This window comes from Pocillopora verrucosa, chromosome 6, assembly GCF_036669915.1.
Source record: "Pocillopora verrucosa isolate sample1 chromosome 6, ASM3666991v2, whole genome shotgun sequence".
Taxonomy (NCBI): Eukaryota; Metazoa; Cnidaria; class Anthozoa; order Scleractinia; family Pocilloporidae; genus Pocillopora; species Pocillopora verrucosa.
Window position 1 is genome coordinate 7,446,088 of NC_089317.1, and position 21,334 is coordinate 7,467,421.

Genomic DNA, 21,334 nt, shown 5'->3' on the forward strand with positions numbered 1-21,334 from the left:
TGTCCGCCTCATGTTGGCAGCGTTTGCCGTGTTTTACGTGAATATCGTCAATGTGATGAGGTTAAGGACCGCTTTTAGGTTGGAAGCTGACTACTTCGAATAAATGCGTTTCTTCTACCCTAAGTTTATTATCTTTCGATGACCAGGGAGGATTGTTTAGCCATAATAATGGCCTCGCCAATTTATACCGGTCAAGATTCCAACCGATTTAGCAAAAACCATCATTTATTCGTGCCTTCGCAACAATCAGCAAGTCCGCTTTTACACCCATGAATTCTGAACTCTGGCGTTTTAAAAAACAGAATGAAATTTCTCACCCCCCGGAGAACAACTCGCTTGGAGTGATTTACAAAACAAATAGTAGCTTGTTCAAGTTCGCGGAAAAACAGCCGTGAATGTTCCAGAAAATTCTTTCAAAATGTTGTATCTTTTACCATGGAAATTGCTTATGATGGCATTCATGCGTGACTTGTGAGTGCTACATAAACTAACTCGCGGTACGTTGTTGTCAGAGAACATTTCCACCTTGCGACTATACTTTGGTACACAGTGGCTCTGGTAGATGAAAGGTGAGAAAACTTTTTTCAATATTCGAGCCTTACATGAAACATTTTATCGCTATTTTACTTGGTTCTGTCATTGTTAAACTTAAGCTGGAGTTCAATACTCTTATAATCATACTGTAAATTTAAAGCTTACCGAGTTATTATACGATTATCAACCAGTGATATTCTGAGATTGAAACAGCCGTGTATGACCATTATAGAGCACGTAAAAAAGGAAAAAATAACATTTGATCTCTTTTATTTGTCTGGAAGAATAATAGATGCTTGCTTTGAAAATGTGTACATGCACATACAGAAAAATATCTTCGTGGCTAACGTTAACTTCGGCCGTTCCTGTCTCGATCCGTTGTCGGCTGATCAGCTAACGGGAAACAGGTTGGCTCTCAGTTTTGTGATCACTTTCAAACTGATTTGTTCTGAACGAACTTTCAAAGTTCATTCACGAAAAGTGTGGACCAGGAATTTTAGAGGCATTCAAGTTCTGATGAAACTTTTCCTTTTCAACTTTCCGCAAAGTTGTTTGTTTTGAGAGTATTACAGTAGTAAAACTTTTTAAACTTTGTTTTCAACATGTGAAATCATTTATGTGTTACCGTTACGGTCAAACATAATTCCTTTCTTACCTTTGGACTCTAATCATTTAAGTCTTTTTATTCGTATTGGATGTTTTTTAATCATGTTGCGACAAGAAAAAGTTTTGGAAAGTTTGTAAGTCAGTCAGCCATGAATGGCTTTGCGGTTATTGAACTAAGTATTGCGACTGATATTTGATGAAGTCAGGAAGGTTTTGCCTAAATGCTGATTACGTGTTTCGACAAAGCTATTTTTACTTTGACAGTGGCAAAAAAATTTTCTTGACGGCTCTCCTGTGATCTACATTAAAGACAGCTCCATGTTAATGCAGGAAACAGTGACTAGTTTTCTAAGGAGGTTATGCTAACGAAACTGAAAGTAAAACTTTGCATTTCTCAATCTCCTACGCAATCTTTAAATATTGTAAAAGAGACTTACTTTCCAAGCAAAGAGAGGAGGCTTGGAGATCTGACTTGGGTATTTCAGCATTAGATATCATTACTGTTGTCTGTAATGTTTTCTATGCTTCGCGTCCAAGGGAGCTTACACCCTTGCGAAGATTTGTAAGAGAAATTGGGTTGACTCTGGCTCTGTTAAATGAAAAAGTGAAAAAAAATTAAGTTATTATTCGAGCCTTAAAATACACCTCCTATAACTGTTTTACTTCGTTCTGTAATCACCCGACTTAACACTAGAGTTTTATTCCCTTATGATCATACCGTACATTTATTTAAGCTTGTTTATTGTACGAACATCAATTGCAACCAGAGATTAATCGAGATTGAATTAGCCTCATACGACTATTATTGAGCACTTCCAAGAGGCAAAAATAAAATTTTGTCTCCGATTCGATCGAACTTATGAGCGTATGTTTTTTCTGAGAATGTTTTCATATACAGAAGAAATTTCCTAGTCGCTGCCATTAATTTGGCCGTTCCTGTCTCGATCTGTTTTCAACCGGCCTCGCTCTGAGTCTCTATGTTTGTTATCACTTTCAGTTAATTTGACACAAAGCTGGAAGAAAAATTTGAGAGGTAATTGCGTTTTGATCGTGAATTCAACTGGATTGAAGTTTTCGTATTCAACTTTACCCCAAAGTTGTTTCTTTTGAGATTACTACATCAGCAAAAGTTTAACTTTGTTTACAGGTAGTGAAATCATTTATGTGTCACCTTTAAGGTCAAACAAAATTCCTTTCTTAGCTATAGTACTCTAATCATTTAAGTCTTTTTTATTGTTATTGGATGTCTTTGAATCATTTCGCAACAAGTAAAAGTTTTGAAAAGTTTGGAAAGTTAGTCAGCCCTGAATGGCTTTGTGATTATTTAATTAGCAGACTTTCGCGACTGATATTTGATAAAATCAGGAAGCTCTTGCCTATATACTGATTGCATGCTTCAAAATATTTCTGTTTTACTTTTACAGTGGCGAGAAAATTTCTTTAACGGCTTTCCTGCGATCCATATTAGCGACAGCACCATGTTAATGCAGGAAACCGTAATTAGTTTTGAGGAGGTTATGCAAACGAAACTGAAAGTAAAACTTTGCATTTCTCGATCTTTTACGCAATCCTTGTATATTGCAAAAGAGAGTTGTTTTTCAAGCAAAAGTCTTCTTCTCTAACTCTTGATTTATCGTTAGACTTCATAATCCTCGTCAGTTACCTTAAATGTTTTGCTTTTGGATATATAACAATCAACGCATTTTGTGGGCAATAAGCCGAATTATATTTAGAAAGTATTGTCACGAAGATTGAAAAAAATGCCGAGCCAACTCATCTTTATCAGAGATGGAAAAATATAAGAGAGAAAATAATCAATTAAAATGTAGACATGGATTGCAGATGAACCACTACAAGGATTCATTTTTGAGTTTAGAATATGCAAACTCATGTGATGTTATTTTGCTGTGGTTCTGCTCAGATGATCATGAAAATTGACTTTCAGCAGATAATCATCTATTAGAATACCAAACAAAATTTAACGATTAAAACATCTGGTTTGAAAAACTGCTTTCCGTGTGAAATCAGTTTTGCTTTAGGTCATGCGTTTTGTAGTAGAGCTTTAATTTTACAGATAGCAGAGTTACTCAGTAAGATGCAAATAGTTTTTGTTTTATTTATTCTCACTGTTATGCCCCGATCGTTGAATTATCACACGATAGAAATCTCGAAGTTCTACTCTAACTGTTTCAAAGAGAGTTACATCTGAGAGTCAAAAAGGTATTTAGGAAGAACCCAAACAAATAAAGAAGAAAGAAGAATTATGAAGGAGGCATGGAGATTTGACTCGGGTATTTCATCATTCGACATTTGCTCCGCGTCCAAGGTAGCTTACACCTTTGCGAAGATTACACCTTGGACAAATTTGCGGAAAAACATCAGCCGTGAATGTTCCCGAAAATGTTTTCGAGATGTTGTGAATCTATTATTATGGAAATTACTTATAAATGCATGTATGCGTGACTTGTGGGTGCGACACGAACTGATCCAGGGTATGTTGTTGCGTAGTCTTGGATCATTTCTACGTTGCGATGATACTTTGGTAGACTCTGGCTCTGGTAAATGAAAAAGTGAGAAGCATAAATTACACCTTTTATAGCTACTTTACTTAATTCTGTCACTGTCACTAAAGCTGGAGTTTTATACGCTTATGATCATACTGTACATTGACAGCTTGTTTATTATGTGATCATCACTTGCAACCAGTGATATTTTGAAATTGATTTAGCCTCATTCGACCATTATGGAGCACTTTAAAGAGGTAAAAGAAAAAAGTTTTGTTTCTCTGATTCTATCGGACTAATGGACGTATTTTTTTCTGAAAACGGGTTCATATACAGAAGAAGTTTTTCTTCGTTGCTGCTTTTATATTGGCCGTTCCTGTCTCGATCTGTCATCAATTGGCCTCGCTTCGAGTCTCTAAGTTTGTCATCAATTTCCAGTTGATTGAGTGGTTCATAAAAACTGTTATATTTCATTTGAAACAAGGCCAGAAGAAAAATTTGAGAGGTATTTGCGTTTTGATAGTGAACACAACTGGATTGAAGTTTTTGTCTTCAACTTCCCCGCAAAGTTGTTTGTTTTGAGATTAACACATAAGTAAAACTTTTTAAAATTTGTTTTCAGCAAGTAAAATCGTTTATGTGTTACTGCTATGATTAAACAAATTCCGTTTTTAGCCACAGGACTCTAATCATTTGAGTCTTTTTTATTCGTACTGGATGTCTTTGAATCATGTTGCAACAAGAAAAAGTTTTGGAAAGTTTGTTAGTCAGTCAGCCATGAATGGCTGTGCGGTTATTGAACTGACTTGAACTGATAAAGTCAGGAAGCTTTTGCTTACATACTGATTGCATGCTTCTACAAGCTCTTTTCACTTTGACAGTGGCGACCAAATTTTCTTAACGGCTGTCCTGTGATCTACATTAGCGACAGCACCATGCTAATGCAGGAAATCGTAATTAGTTTTGAGGAGGTTACGCAAACGAAACTAACAGTAAAACTTCGCATTTCTCAATCTTCTACGCAATCTTTAAATATTGTAAGAGACTTGCTTTTCAAGCAGAGGTTTTCTTCTCTAACTCTTGATTTATCGCGAGGTTTCGTAGTCTTTGAAACTTACTTTAAATGTTTTACTTTTAAGTACATAACAAACTACGCATTTCGTGGGTAATCAGCCGAATTATTTTTAAAAAGCATTGTCACATAGTTTTAAAATAACGTCGCGCCAATTCATCCTAAACGTGAAGCATATAACTAAGTAAATTATTAGAGAGATGAGCAAATATAAGAGAGAAAATAATGGGTTGCAGATGAACTACTTCAAAGATTCATCTTTGAGTTTATTAGTATGCAAACTACTGTGAAGTTATTTATTTGTAGTTCTGCCCAGATGATCATGAAAAATTACTTGCAGCCGATAATAATCTTTCTAAAATACCAAACAAAAGTTGAGGATAAATCTCGAGCTCTTAATCAAACTGTTTTATATAGAGTTACATCTAAGAATAAAAAAAACCTTGGTCAAATTAGCGGGAAAACATCAGCCGGGAATGTTCCTGAAAATGTTTTCGAGATGTTGTGAATCTTTTATTATGGAAACTACTTATGAATGCATGCATGCGTGACTTGTGGTTGCGACAAGGACTGAGTCACGGTATGTTGTTGCGTAGTCTTCGATCATGTTTACGTACGATGATACTTTAGTAGACTATGGCTCTGGTAAATGAAAAAGTGAGAAAGCTTAACTTATAATGCGAGCCTTAAATTACACTTTCTAGAACTGTTTTACTTCGTTCTGTAATCGTCCAACTTAAAACTGGAGTTTTATTCCACTATGATCATACGGTGCATTTAATTTAAGCTTGTTTATTGTACGAACATCAATTGCAACCAGAGATTAATTGAGATCGAATTAGCCTCATACGACTATTATTGAGCACTTCCAAGAGGCAAAAGTAAATTTTGTCTCTCTGATTCGATCGGACTAATGAGCGTATGTTTGTTCTGATAATGTGTTGATGTACAGAAGAAATTTCCTCTTGGTTGCCATTAATTTGGTAGTTCCTGTCTCGATCTGTCGTCAACCGGCCTCGCTCTGAGTTTCTAAGTTTGTTATCACTTTCAGTTCATTTGACACAAAGCTGGAAGAAAAATTTGAGAGGTATTTGCGTTTTGATCGTGGATTCAACTGGATTGAATTTTTTTTATTCAACTTTCCTGCAAAGTTGTTTCTTTTTACATTATTACATCAGTAAAAGTTTAACTCGTTTTTATCAAGTGAAATCGTTTATGTGTTAAATATACGGTCAAACAAAATTCCTTTCTTAGCTATAGGTATTTAATCATTTGACTCTTTGTTATTGTTATTGGATGTCTCTGAATCATTTCGCAACAAGTAAAAGTTTTGGAAAGTTTGTAAGTCAGTCAGCCATGAATGGCTTTGTGATTATTTACTAGCAGACTTTCGCGACTGATATTTGATCAAATCAGCAAGCTTTTGCTTACATACTGATTGCATGCTTCAAAATATTTCTGCTTTACTGTACAGTGGCGAGAAAATTTTTTCAACAGCCTTCCTGTTATCCACATTAGCGACAGCACCTTGCTAAAGCAGGAAACCGTAATTAGCTTTGAGGAGGTTATGCAAACGAAACTGAAAGTAAAACTTTGCATTTTTCAACCTTTAGGCAATCCTTGTATATTGCAAAAGAGAGTTGTTTTTCAAGCAAAAGTCTTCTTCTCTAACTCTTGATGTATCGTTACGCTTCGTAGTTTTTTTTCAGTTACCCTAAATGTTTTGGATTGGGATACATAACAATCAACGTATTTTGTTGACAATCAGCCGAATTATATTTAGAAAGCATTGTCACAAAGATTTTTAAAAATGCTGCGCCAACTCATCCTTATCAGAGATGGAAAAATATAAGATAGAAAATAATCAACTAGAATGTAGAAATGGATTGCAGATGAACCACTTCAACGATTCATCTTTGACTTTAGAATATGCAAACTCATGTGAAGTTATCTTGCTGTGGTTCTGCTCAGGTGATCATGAAAAATGACTTTCAGCAGATAATAATCTTCAAGAACACCAAACAAAATTTAACGATAAAAACATCTAGTTTGAAAAACTACTTTCCCTGTGAAATCAGTTTTCGCTTTAAGTCATGCATTTGGTAGCAGAACTTTAATTTTACTTCAAAAACTCATTTATAATTCATAAACCCATTAACCTATCAAATGGTAGATAATACATCACGTGCAGTGACTTTATATCGATAAACCTCATCCTTATTAGTATGCGGTGTTTTATCAGATATAAAGACACTGCACGTGACTTATGAATATTAATTAGTTATCAACACAGAAACTGACACAACAAATGGTGGGAACATATTTAATGTTCTTTCAACAAATTTCACACAGTAAATTTACTTTTGCACCAAATAAATAGTACCGTTGTGAAATACACATCTGGAAAATTATCTATTCCATTAGTACAGTAATCTGGTAAAGGCATATTAGACAATAAATCATCTGAAACTTCGAATTCAAGATCAGTTGGCAGAAGTGACTCCAACTCGTTTTCGCTAATGTTTTTCTCGTATGCTAATTTCAAACGTTCACAAAAGCATAATTGTTATGAACTCTCTTGACACACGCTTTTCCAAGAATGTTTTTGAAGCCGTTCAAAAAACTCGCAGCACGTGTTTTATCGGGTCAAAAACCACTCGGCTACGCCGCGTGGTTTTAGACCCGATAAAACACTCCTGCTCGTTTTTTAAACATTACATTAACCAGGATTTGGCGGAAAATAAATCTTGATTAAAAGTAGTATGTACGTGCAGAAACATAAACACGGTAAATTGACGGTATGGACACAAACTTGCACGTTTGAACAAATACATAAAAGCTGAATACTGTAAACAAAAATTATCCCTGTAGCACGTTTCAAATTTCGAAACTTTCTACTTGTTTACGTTTCCAGAAAGCTTTTAAAACGGCAACCGGCTGTTATTTTGAACCCTGAACGATGTAGATCAGAGTATTCAATCATGATTGCTTACAGGGCTGATAACTGACTTATCTTTCAGGCTGATAAAAGAAATGATAATCGAGTGACACTGCCATCTGCCAAAAAAATTGTTACGTTTTTAAAGATTCCCGCTTTCAAAGATTCCCCATTGTGAAGATTTGCATAGAGAATCTCGGAACCCCCTCGGTCCAAATCCGCTAGCGGATATGGACCCCCCTTCGCAGATTTGGACCCCCTACCAAACTTTCCTTTTAAGCATCCTTTGTATCATATTTGGTAACTAATTCCATTTGCAAGCTTTTTTGTCGACGTTCTTTTCAATCACAACACAACATTTCCTCAATGAAGGTAAAAAAAACAACAACAGCCATTTCGTTCCAATTCTATCGCATTCATTATAGCGAGTCGAACAGTATACGCAAGAATTAGATGTGAACAAACTACTGCATTCGAACTATTGAATTTGTTGCAATAAATCTTTGCTTCTTCTGATGCGAATCAACATTGTTACGAAACGTCATAACAATAGTGGAGACTATTCCGTCCAGTCACAGAAATAACTCAGTCTAATTTTCTAAAATAATAACATTAAACAGTTTTTGAACAAGAACGAAGAAACTACTCGTATTACAAGTCTTTCGTAAAGCCTATAATAAGTAAAAATGTTTCTATTCTGAACTATTGGAACTCTCAGCTTATTTTCAGATGCAAATCAACGTTAATGTCAACGTCTTAACAAAAGTGGAGACTATTACATCGAACTCAATCTTATTTTCTAATTTTAACGATTATTAACTGTTGAAGGATCCGAAATAACACCTTAACAATTACGAAGACGTCTAGAGTCTGGCAATCTGCAGACAATGCAAAGCCACTCGTCCTCCGAGGCAGTATTAAATCCCTCGCACTGTAACATGTCGTCCCAACACTCGGGCATTGAACAATGACAAAATAAATTAGTGTCACAAGTTTGTTTCTTATTGAATCTAACGGTGTTCGACTATCGCGGAAAAGGTTAAAAAACGACCTCTCTCCAGACATCAAACTAAATTCTTGCCCAATTTCCCTTGGTCAAAAGAAACATCCGACGGGATGCCAGTTCGTATGCATTAACGATACGCATGTTTTGAATTGAAAACATACTTTAGTACGCTCTGGAACGTAAAGTATCATCCATTTTTATTAGAACATTAAGGATGATGATTTCACTCAGTTTTTTTAAGGGGTCCAAATCCGCAGAGGGGGGTCCATATCCGCTAGCGGATTTGGACCGGGGGGTCCATATCCGCTAGCGGATTTGGACCGGGGGGTCCAAATCTAGTGGGGTCCAAATCCGCTGGGACACCGGCGACTGACGAAATTACAAGTTAACACGAAAATCAAATAACACCTAAACAGACAATTTTAGCTACCGATTTTCAGCGAATTCTTAAAGAACAATTTTCTTTTAAGTTTCAAGACAACTTGAAGATTCAAAATAAATATTACGTACTAAAATGCGAAAGTCATACTCCACAAAATTGATAAATGGGCCTGAAATGAAATTCTATCTTGTTCTTGATTATACGTTGCCTAGCACGTGACTAAATCTACCCAGGCGGAGATCCAAAATGACGATGGCAGTCTTGGCTTAGTTATATCACTCAAAACTCGTTCCCGTTTGTCTCATTTGATAAAGCGGGAATCGTTAATGTTTTCATTATGACAGTACTGCTTTGATTTTCCAACATTTACAATGATAGACAGTAAATTTCACTTTTCACCCTCATTTACTTCCAACCTTTTCTTTTGAGCCAGAAACAAAAATGATATACGTTTAAAACACATGACATCATCCACCCTTGTCAAATGTAATGGCATGATCACTTCAGTTGTAATGCCTTCTTATCCTAACGTTACTTTGTTTCTTTGCTACATTAGCGAACACTGAACTACTGCTCGTACTCTAGATATGAAAATCAACCACAAAATTCCCTAAACCAGATAACATTAAACATAATCCAAAAAATCATGTGTCAATTCACGAGTTTGCTCACAGAGCACTTTGATTTTATAGGTATTCTGCTGGGCTCACGATCGAATCGTCTTCGCACATGGTAATCACCATTGTTAATATTACAATGATTAACAAACATCGCATAACGAGACCTGAATTCTTTTGCAATTTTATTTCTTTTGCAACATCATTTTTTTGTATACACAACGCTGATTTGCCACACTTTTGTTCTATACATGGCGCTACATTGTCCAATACATCATCGCATTCATTTGACACCACTTCGTTTGGTGCCAAACAAACATTCCTGCTCAACAATATGCGAATATAATATACGCACAAAAGCGACAAAACTAATGCAACAAATGGAAAAATAACAGCTGGTAATGTATTCTTTTTGAGTGAAAACATAACGAATGTAAGCTTAATAATCACCATAGAGGTCACATAAATATAAAAATTACTCTGATGAAAGTCCAACATGGCATCTTTGTCGTCGTTTCCTAGAGTTTGATAACGAGGCACCTTGTCTTAATCAGCAAATGTTCTTAGGTCACTCTGTCCACATTTTCTGTTCTCTGATAACTTATTTGATTTCTGGTTTGATTCTAGTGAGACCTTCGCTAAATCATTTGATTCTTTTGCTATTTTGAGTTCGCGGAACGACCCGTTTCGAAATATACGCTCATTACACAAACCATCCTTTCGAGTGGGTCTACCGCGAACGATGCGTGAGTCTGTATGCTTGAGCGTAGAAAAGATGACACCATTCGCTAAGATATTCGACAAATCCGCCATGTTCGATAGAGTGGAAAGAAGGTTGCGCCTCCATTACGTGCCTGCGGTATTCGCCATTGCACGTAACTGAGCTTTGTGGAGAAACCCGAGGGTAAACCTATGGTCGGTCGCCCGACTAAAAATAGAATCCTATGTATGGTTAATGGTAGAACCGAAGTGTTGATTGAGTAAGGTGTAGAAAGAGATGAATATGTAACGGAAGGTTTCAAAATTGAACGCTCGTCCAGCATGTAACACAAGCACGAATGGATGATTTTTTCTAAAAATAGCATTAACAATAACTTTCTATTAAGCAGTTGTCCCTTAGCTCTGCTTGAACAGTTAATGAGCTAGAGTGATATTCCCTGAGGAGGAAAGCCCACGTAATTTATGACTAATCAAAGCTCTCCAGAGTACAGTTCGCTGCTAATATTACAGATCTATATATTTTTGGCTTCTGTTAGTAAATGTCGCGGAACAATGGGAATTCTGCACGATGTGTTGGTGTGTTGCGTGTGTGTCATCACCTTTGTCCCTGATATCATATGGAGGGTCATATTTGGTCAGCCTTTGTGAATCATGGTGGTTTTTGTTGTTGTTGTTTTTTTTTTAATTCTAGTTGACTTTTGATAATTATAAATGAATAAAGGGGGTAAGTTCTAAAGAAACTGTGGCGCTGCCGCGGTGGGAGACTATACCAGGATAATTTAGTATTATCAACTGAGTTCATAAGGTTTAAAAAGATGACATTTTGAGTGTTAGCCCTTTGTCAGAGCAATTAAGCTGACAAACGAATTGCCAGCTTTTAACCTCACCACAATAGCGAATTTATATTATTAACTCAGCAGATAATATGAAATTACTTTGATATAATTATATAATGTGGCCATTAACACCACTCATAACCTTGGGGCACCTGTTAGTGCCCTTATTTGTGACTGTCATTGTCTTTCATAACTGATATATAGTAACTGTTGTTGTGCTGCTTCCTTTTTCAGACTTTCTGACTTTATCTCTGATTCAAGGGTTATTTTCTTGAACCCAGGAAACTCTAAACAAGGTAGGAGGACTTGCTGCCCTTTTTTTCTCTCATTTTTGAAACTTGCCTTCACTTTTTGAATCTTTGTTTACCCTTTAATTGCCATGAGTGACCAAGACAGAATTTCTCCTTACAATATCAACACAATATCAACCAGATAAGTGATGAGAGTAAAGAAAAATAAAAATTTGGGGATAATAAGTTGATTCAATACTAAATTCTCTGAACTAATATTATTAGAATTGTATGGTTGGGAGTAAGGAGAATTACAAATTTGATGTGGGAGTTAAAGGGTTAATAATTTATTTGCTGGGAATAATTGTGTCCTGTTTGGACATTGATGGACATTATGACTGCATGACTTTAATTATGGTAATTATTTTGAGAGAAATAAATGCTACATGCACACCTATTTTGTTCAAATTTATCACATCCAAGTTTTCAGTGCTTTTGACTAAATACTAATAACAATAACCATAACAACAACTGCACATTAGCAGTAGCAACACCATGCATTGTCTTTCAAAACTGATATACAGTAATTGTTGTTCTGTTCCTCCCTTTTTCAGACTTTCTGACATTGTCCCTGATTCAGGGGTTATTTTCTTGAACCGAGGTAACTGACCATTCAAGGTAGGAGGACTTACTACTCTTTTTTTCTCTCAGTTTTGATATACAGTTGGTTGTAATTATTGAGTAGAGCTAGGTTTGTAGAGTGCTTCCTCTGCACAATGACCTATGGGTTGTTTTGATCATTTTGTGATGCACTTGAACATTAGCATTTGAGAGGCTTAATTTTATGCTGAGCAAATCAAATCTCTTTGGCTTTGGTTGTCATTTGGTTGTCATTGGTTCACTGTTTAAGACGTATTAATTTATATAAAATCAAAGTTTAAGCTCCCCTCTTAAAATAGGAATGTGGAAGATCTTATGCAGAGAGCTGGTTCCATCCTTGACAAAGTACATGGCTTGGCAATTATTATCCCATGTTTACATGTCTTGGGAAATTGGTACATTCATGCAAACGGTCTATCATAGGTTTTGCCAAGTTGATCCTAATGTAAGGTCTCCAAGGTACCCTTCAGTAATTAGCTGCTACCATGGTGATTCTATGCAAATATTGGCAACCAGACGTAGTGTTAATATATTTATGGTAGTGGTATTGGTGCAGTTTTGGGTCTGCTCATGGAACTGCAGGTGTTGCATGGTGGTCAACCTGTAAAATGTGCACTGATTTTTACTGTGGGGGGAGACAGGGGGGTCAGAGTCTCCCACTTCCCGTACCACGTTCTCCCGCCTCCCGTAGTTTTGTGCCCCTTTGCCTCCCGACTCCCACCCTTCATTGTCTTGCTCTGTCTTCAGGTTAATCAAGAGGATCAGAAACCTGGGTTTAACTTTCAAACTGTGCCAAAACTTAACATTATTGTTCATTTGCTGGCCTTTGTTTTGGCAGGGGGACCCTTGGGTCCCGATGAAAGTTATTACAGTTCATGACCTATGACGTAATCGAATTGAAGGGATTTCCAAATTCACCTGAATAAATGCTGTTTTTCCAGCCCGAGTTCAAATTTACGTTTTCTTGCTTCCAAAATTTTCTTTTAAGCCTTGGTGGATGTTAATAGGAAATTTCAAAACTTTGCTAGATGAGCGTTTTTGACTGAATAATACCCAGTAATAAATAACAAACTATTGCCTTCTTTATTTCTCCTCCCGCTTCCCGCCCCCTGTTCTCCCTCTTTCCACCCTCTCCCGCCCTCTCCTGCCCCCCCTGTTCTCCCGGGCTCCCGCCCCCTGTCCCCCTCCACTTTACTGGTTTTGATCAACCTTCCACCAAAATGAAGTTATTGTGATGTTCATTACATAGGTGATAAGTTCTTTCGTTGGTGTTCCGTGCTCCAAAGAATTTACAAAATGACCTTACCATTTGAAACCATTCTCGGTCTCAAATGGCTATTGAGAATTTCTTTTTTTGGATGGGTGTGATTAATATAACTTAATATCAATTCCTTGTTTGCAGGTCATCCTTGTTAAGTCAGGTTCATGGCTGGGGCTTCATCGCCATTCGCGTCTACGAAAGAGACTACCAACTATGCAAGACTATGCCGCCTCCTGATGGATGTTGGATCTCAGGTGCTCCGGTCCACTTTTGACAAAATACATCCACCAGAGACTCTACATACAGTTTTGGGAAGTACCTCAGTGCATTACGCCACATTGCAATCACTGTACACAGGGAAAGTGCTGAATCCCACGCAGTGGGGGAAGTTGTACCCTTCTCACTCACTCGTGTCTTCTGCAACCTTCGACATCACACTCCTAACAGTGCTGCTTAGAAATATCTGTAGTTTGCACACTCCTACCAAGGGATGGGATGAGCTTCCCCCAGCTACAGACATACGCATCGAAGATGACATCGCTAGAGTAAAGTATTACAGGAATACTGTATACACCCATGCTCATCAAGCCTCTGTGGATAACAGTAGTTTCAGTGCTTACTGGCACGAAATACGAGAGGCCTTGGTGAGACTGGGAGGAGCTCATTTTGGAGCTAAAATCGACAATCTTGAGCACGACTTCATGGATCCAGTTGTCGAGGAGCATTATCGTGAACTGATGAAACAAAGGAAGATAGACGACGACAGCATCAAAGATAAGCTTGAAGAAATTGAAGGTAAGAAAAACATTGTCCCCTGCCACTGTGGATGAATCAGAAGGCTACAAAAGTATATTTTTTTTCAGTTAACACGGCAGTGCGGGCTAGCTCATGAAGTTGTTATTTTGGTCGGAACTAGTCTTACATTTGGAAGCTATTTTTGCGCCATGTGTGAAAAATGAAGAATAAACCCCAATGTTGAAACTGTGTGTTCATTTGTAGTATTTTGGTCTGATAGGGAGAGGTCTTAGATTGGTAGATGTCAAGAAGATAGCCTTCCTTAAAACATTCAGGTGTATAATCACACTCTTATGTCGAAACTGGTACATAGAAAACAGATTACATTCCATTAGGAATCAAACGTCAACCAGCTAGGACTGACTGAATTTAAGGCCTTCAAGAAGAAATAAGAACTCCCCCTGCTAATTTCTTTCACTTTAAACTTTCAAATAACATTTTATTTCTGCTGTTTATGTCTGGTTGTTACTTTGTAAACTGAATAAAAAGCTCTTTCTTGATCCAAAAACTGTCTTGAGATCAAATATCTCTGATTAAATCTCTTGTTAAGTCGCCAAAATAGTTCTTTCGTCGGTGTTCCGTGCTCGAAAGGATTTAGAAAATGACATCGCGATTTGAAACCATTCTCGGTCAGAATTGGCCATTGAGAATTTCTTTTTTTTCAAATAGGTTTGATTAATAGCAATTCCAAGTCATTCGCATCTACGACAGAGACTACCAACTATGCAAAACTATGCCGCCTCCTGGTGAATGTTGGATCTCAGGTGCTTCAGTCCACTTTTGACAAAATACATCCACCAGAGACTCTACATACAGTTTTGGGAAGTACCTCAGTGCATTACGCCACATTGCAATCACTGTACAGAGGGCGGAGGAAAGTGCTGAATCCCAAGCAATGGGGGAAGTTGTACCCTTCTCACTCACTCGTGTCTTCTGCAACCTTCGACATCACACTCCTAACAGTGCTACTTAGAAATATCTGTAGTTTGCGCACTCCTACCAGGGGATGGGATGAGCTTCCCCCAGCTACAGACATACGCATCGAAGATGACATCGCTAGAGTAAAGTATTACAGGAATACTGTATACGCCCATGCTCGTCAAGCCTCTGTGGATAAGAGTAGTTTCAGTGCTTATTGGCACGAAATTCGAGAGGCCTTGGTGAGACTGGGAGGAGCTCATTTTAGAGCTAAAATCGACAATCTTGAGCTCGACAACATGGATCCAGATATCGAGGAGCATTATCGTGAACTGATGAAACAATGGAAGATAGACGACGACAACATCAAAGACAAGCTTGAAGATATTGAAGGTAAGAAAAACATTGTCCCCTGCCACTGTGGATGAATCAGAAGGCTACAAAAGTATATTTTTTTCAGTTAACACGGCAATGCAGGCTAGCTCATGAAGTTTTAATTTTGGTCGGAACTAGTCTTATATTTGGAAGCTATTTTTGCACCACGCGTGAAAAATGAAGAACTAGAACCACTACTTGGAACATACCGGGGCCCAGTGGGACAGTGGGATTGCATAAATATAGTTAATCTCGCACCGCTCCCCCCTCTTCTATGGAGGCTAATACTGACGTAATTCACAATCAGAGACAAAAAACTCTTCAAGTCGCTTCAGTGTTATTATTCCTCCATATTTTAAGTACCAAATCGTCGCTCGAATGCTGCTTTAGCCTGTTAAATTCGCGAATGTGACCGGGCATTGTACATGATGAGGCAAAAATTAAGAAAACTTTCGCACATTTACATTTTCGCTAATAATTTTTAAGACGCAAACGTAGAGATTTTTCCAGTCGTTCCCCAAAAAGCTATAATCTTTCTCTTGACTGTCCTCCATGCCTCGTGCGGTTATTTTAATTTTCCCGAGCGAAAAACTGTGAACGAAACTTCACAATGCATTGCAGGCGGACCTCTGGTTTGTTCCAGCGTTTTTCTTTTTCTATGATTAAACGACGTGAAAACGAGGGCGGAAAAGCGTTCTTTGGTTTTTTTAATTGACAAAAATCTTACTCAGACTATCGGCTCCAATGATATCAATATTTATCTCCCGAGTTTCACTATCAGAAACCGCTGCAGCCGAGCCATAAGTTTTATTAGAATGTTGTATAAAATTGAAAAAAAAAAACAGCAACAACAGAGGAAGGGAAAAGGATCTATTTAGTTAACTTTTAATGAATATAGCGACTCTCACTCGGACTAAAAGTTCCAATGTTATTCATCGAAAGGGTCTGTTAAGAAAATGATAGGCGAGATGGCAAAGATGAAGAAAAGTCTACGTACTCTGACAGCCGCAATGGGAGAAAGCAAGGATGAAGGTTAGTTGAATTATACAATAAAAGTTATCCTGCTTAACCGCAAATTTAGCCGTAGTCAACATGGCCTGAGTGAGAGTGAGAGAGGGAGAGATCACCCTATCTTAAAGAGATTCAGTTTTTCAATTTAGACAATCTCTGGAATAATCTCTGCGGTGTACTTTCATTTCCTCCAATTGTTCAAACTTGCACCCGTAATTAGCATGGAAAACTTTATATTTTGATTAGAGTGGAGAACGAAATAAAACGAGTTACAGTTTTAACGAAAACATTGGCATTAAGTTCGGCTCGATGTTAGAAATGAACAGGGCAGGTTCCACTGTATTTACAAGCCAAATAGCTTTTGGTCAGTAAACTGACATGAATCATACATTGATGCCTTTTTCATCCTCCAAGTAATTTCTTTGGCAGTGGTGTCGTACTCGTTCGCTAATTTAAATTCAGTGCCGAATACCTAGTAGCATTAGATGTAATCCGCATATTTCTGAATAAAATAACTAAACCCTTCCTGCGCTCATATTGTGGAGTATTCAATTCTACATGGGAAAATAGTTGAATGAGGATCATCTTGAGTAAAATAGTTTCCTAAGGAAAAGACTGTAGGAAAAGCCTCCCACTTCATCGCAGGCGAGCCCCCGGTTTTCTCCAGCACTTTTGATGAAACCGCGTGACAAAGAAGGCACAAAGGCGTTGTTTGCTTTCCATTTATTTGGTCGTAGTCTCGGTATATCCCGAAAAAGCCTTTCTCAGACTACGGCTCCAATGATATGAATATTAATCTCCCGAGTAATTTATTTTACGACAGAGTTTCACCGTCAGACACCCTTGAAGCCGAACAAACAGAGTAGGTTTACCTGAATTCATAATCTAAATGGCTTTTAATCAGCAAGCATGAATCATACACTAAAACCTTTTTGCATCGTCCAAGTAATTTCTTTGGCAACGGTATCGTACTCATTCACTTATTTAAATCCAGTGCCGAATACCAGAGAGGCACCACAATTTTCAATGCTGCATTCATTAGATTTTTTACTTATATTGCTACTGCTAGGTATTTTTGATCCAACTGAGCTTATCAATGGAATTCGCCAGCTGTACAAGACTCGCGAGGGATGGCTCTCACCATTTCCATGGTGTGAAGAGTTTATGTTTTTTCTTGGCAATATTTTTACAAGGCTCAAAGTGGTCAGAAGAAAGAAAACGAAAGGAGAAATCACTGACGTATTTGTTGACATGTCATCGATATTAGACCCGTATGAAGAGTGTTCAGAGCCGAGAACAGTGTTGATTGAAGGAGAACCTGGTATGGGAAAAACCACCTATTGTAAAAAGTACGCCTACGACTGGGCCACAAAACAGCAAGCACCTCAGGGCTACGGCTCAACAGCATTTAAAGTGGTATTGTTGCTGAAATGTCGAGACATCCACTCTGACGTTTGGAAAGCCATTGATGATCAGCTGCTGCCCCTAGGCATCGATGAAGAAGTCAAACAACAATTCTTTCAGTTTATTCGTGAAAATCAGTCCAGCATTTTATTGATATTGGATGGATTGGATGAGTTACCATCCGGGAAATTGTCGATGTTTTCCAAATTAATTGAAGGAAGAGAACTCCGCAGATGCCACATAGTTGCAACAACAAGACAAGAAGCTGGAAAAGAGGTGAGAAAATTTTTTGACGTGCTGCTTCAGATCGAAGGATTCACTGAAAAGCATGTGATAGAATTTGTCACCAAGTACTTTAAAGAAAGGACGGATTTAGCCACCAAGCTCTCGCAACGGATATCGCGAGATAAAAACCTGAGAGAAATAGCGGCCAATCCTCTAAACACAGCACTTCTTTGCCTTTTATGCGAAGAGTTTAAGGGCACACTCCCCGAAAGCAGAGCTCAACTGTACTTGGATATGGTTGAATGTGTTTTGAGAAGATATAGAAAAAGGAAGGGACTATTAGAAAAGATCGAAGACCTGACAAACCATTACAAACCGCAATTGAATCACCTTGGAAAGGTAGCGTTGAATAGTTTACTTGACGATAAGCTGGATTTAAGTGAAAGTGAATTGGGAAACCATGCAAAAGACCTGACTGCATTTGGATTTCTGTCAGTGCAGCCTAGTAGCAGCAAAGTGAGACCAACACTGGATTATGCCTTCTTACATAAAAGTTTTCAAGAATTCTTTGCAGCATTCTTCATTTGTTCTCAGATTCAAAGCAAGGAAATGAAACCTGAAGAACTAGTTTCCGATCCAAGGTATTTCGTTAAACTTAAACAAATACTTTTGTTTTCGTGTGGAATTTTGGCCATGAAATGCGATGAACAGGTTGTGGCTCTTGTAAAGAGTTTAACAAATGAAGTCAACAAAAATGAAGGCGGTGGTGCAGAAATTGTATTGAAGGCCATCAACGAATGCAAAAGAGAAAAAAGCGATTCTCACTTGCATTTATCGAAGTCGTTTGGTACTGGTTTGAATCTGACCAATTTGGATTTGCGATACAATGATATTAGTGATGCGGGTGCTACATGTATTGCTGAGGCAATCAAAGTGAACAAGACGCTAACCAGTTTGGGTTTGCAAAAAAATGGTATTAGTGCTGCGGGTGCTACATGTATTGCTGAGGCAATCAAAGTGAACAAGACGCTAACCAATTTGGATTTGTCTTCGAATGGTATTAGTGCTGCGGGTGCTACATGTATTGCTGAGGCAATCAAAGTGAACAAGACGCTAACCAATTTGGATTTGTCTTACAATCGTATTAGTGATGCGGGTGCTACATGTATTGCTGAGGCAATCAAAGTAAACAAGACGCTAACCAATTTGAATTTGTCTTGGAATGATATTAGTGCTGCGGGTGCTACATGTATTGCTGAGGCAATCAAAGTAAACAAGACGCTAACCAATTTGAATTTGTCTTGGAATGATATTAGTGCTGCGGGTGCTACATGTATTGCTGAGGCAATCAAAGTGAACAAGACGCTAACCAATTTGAATTTGCTAGGCAATGGTATTAGTGCTTAGGGTGCTACATGTATTGCTGAGGCAATCAAAGTAAACAAGACGCTAACCAATTTGGATTTGTCTTACAATCGTATTAGTGATGCGGGTGCTACATGTATTGCTGAGGCAATCAAAGTAAACAAGACGCTAACCAATTTGAATTTGTCTTGGAATGATATTAGTGCTGCGGGTGCTACATGTATTGCTGAGGCAATCAAAGTGAACAAGACGCTAACCAGTTTGGGTTTGCAAAAAAATGGTATTAGTGCTGCGGGTGCTACATGTATTGCTGAGGCAATCAAAGTGAACAAGACGCTAACCAATTTGGATTTGTCTTACAATGGTAATAGTGCTGCGGGTGCTACATGTATTGCTGAGGCAATCAAAGTGAACAAGACGCTAACCAAGTTTGATTTGTCTTAGAATGGAATGTCTTGCTGAGGCAATTAAAGCAGGGTTTAAACAACTTTCAAGTAGAAGGGCACTGCCTTAAAAGTAAGCAGGTACCTTTGAAAATTGAGGGCCGAAGGCCCGAACCTCTAGGGGGGTCCGGGGGCATGCTCCCCCGGGAAATTTTTAAAAGAAAAGTCTCCCAGGAACGCATTTTCCTGCAATCTGGAGAAGAAATCTTCTTGCAATGATGCATACTTAATCTATTATAATAAAAAAGAATGGTACTCTGGGAGAATTTGTTTATTTCACTGTTGTTTTCGGAGCCTCTTTTTATCCTACAGTTACAAGTTAAAGGCCCATTTTCAACCTTGATGCAACTCGCGCCGCGACCCAATTTCCTGTAACACGAAATTCCCAGATCACTGAAATCCTTCTAAAATCGTCTTTCTCAAGAGCCATCCTGAACATATAGTCAACAGTTTTACGGTAAATACATTCGCCGTTCGTTATTTCACTGTTTCCTTACAGTATTTTGAATTTTGTCTTGAAGAATCCTAAGAAAAAATTTTTTAAGTGTCACGCCTGGAGCTCTTCGTACTCTGTGAAGAGTCGGCGAAAAGGACAATATTCAAATTTTTTTCAAATGAAGACAAAATACTTCCGATAGAAACTGGTATTTTTCAAAGAGAAATATGGAAAAATATCAGACTGCCGGACGTTTAGTTATTTGAAGACCGTGTCCGGTAGTGTCTGGTGAAAATTTTCTTAGTGTCACGCTTGGATCTCTTCGTACTCTGTGTGCAAGGTCAGCGAAACGGAGAAAGTTGGCATTTTTTCACTTTTTAGAAGCGCTTGAGGATTGTAAATGAAGGTAGAATATTTTCTAGTGAAAAATTAGTATATTTCAAGGAGAAATATGGAGTTGTTTAAGGACCGTGTCCAGCCGTGTCATTGAAATTTTAAGCGCCTCGATGGCTTCGTACTCTGTAAACAGGGTTAGCGAGAAACATCAAGTTCGAAATTTTAGGCTGCCTGGAGGCGCTTGAGGATTGTACATAAAGGTAAAACATTTTCATATAAATATTTTTTGGATTTCGAAGAGAAATATGGGAAAATATCGCACTGCCGGACGTTTAATTATTTTAAGTGTAGTCACTTCATTGCAGGAACTCGAACGTCAGCGACACTGACAGTTTGCGTTACAATTCTTATTTGCTGCTTTGCATGGACAACAACCCCGACCACTCTTTCGAGCGCAAGTTCCTCTCCACGGGCAGGAAACTTCAACTGACCCCTTGGTCCTATTTAACATGGATGGCAAACTTCAATGAAAAAAAATTGATGAATGAATGAAAACGTGGTGGATCAACATTTTCACCTTCTTCGAAATGCTCGCAAGGATTTTCGCGTTTCTCTTTAGCAACAACCGATCCATAAGCGTTTACTGCCTCGGAATCTACT

The 21,334-nt window shown here is 37.9% G+C and overlaps 1 protein-coding gene across 1 annotated transcript; it reads left to right on the forward strand.

Annotated features, from left to right (window-relative positions):
• The first annotated feature begins 120 nt into the window (after positions 1–120).
• On the forward strand, positions 121–20,244 carry LOC131792922 (protein NLRC3-like). Its single transcript, XM_066168285.1, has 7 exons — positions 121–569; positions 11,450–11,511; positions 12,060–12,123; positions 13,508–14,161; positions 14,831–15,472; positions 16,397–16,486; positions 17,535–20,244. The coding sequence occupies exons 4-7, from the start codon at positions 13,531–13,533 to the stop codon at positions 19,499–19,501; spliced, it is 3,330 nt and encodes a 1,109-aa protein (XP_066024382.1). The 5' UTR covers positions 121–569; positions 11,450–11,511; positions 12,060–12,123; positions 13,508–13,530; the 3' UTR covers positions 19,502–20,244.
• The last annotated feature ends 1,090 nt before the right edge of the window (positions 20,245–21,334 follow it).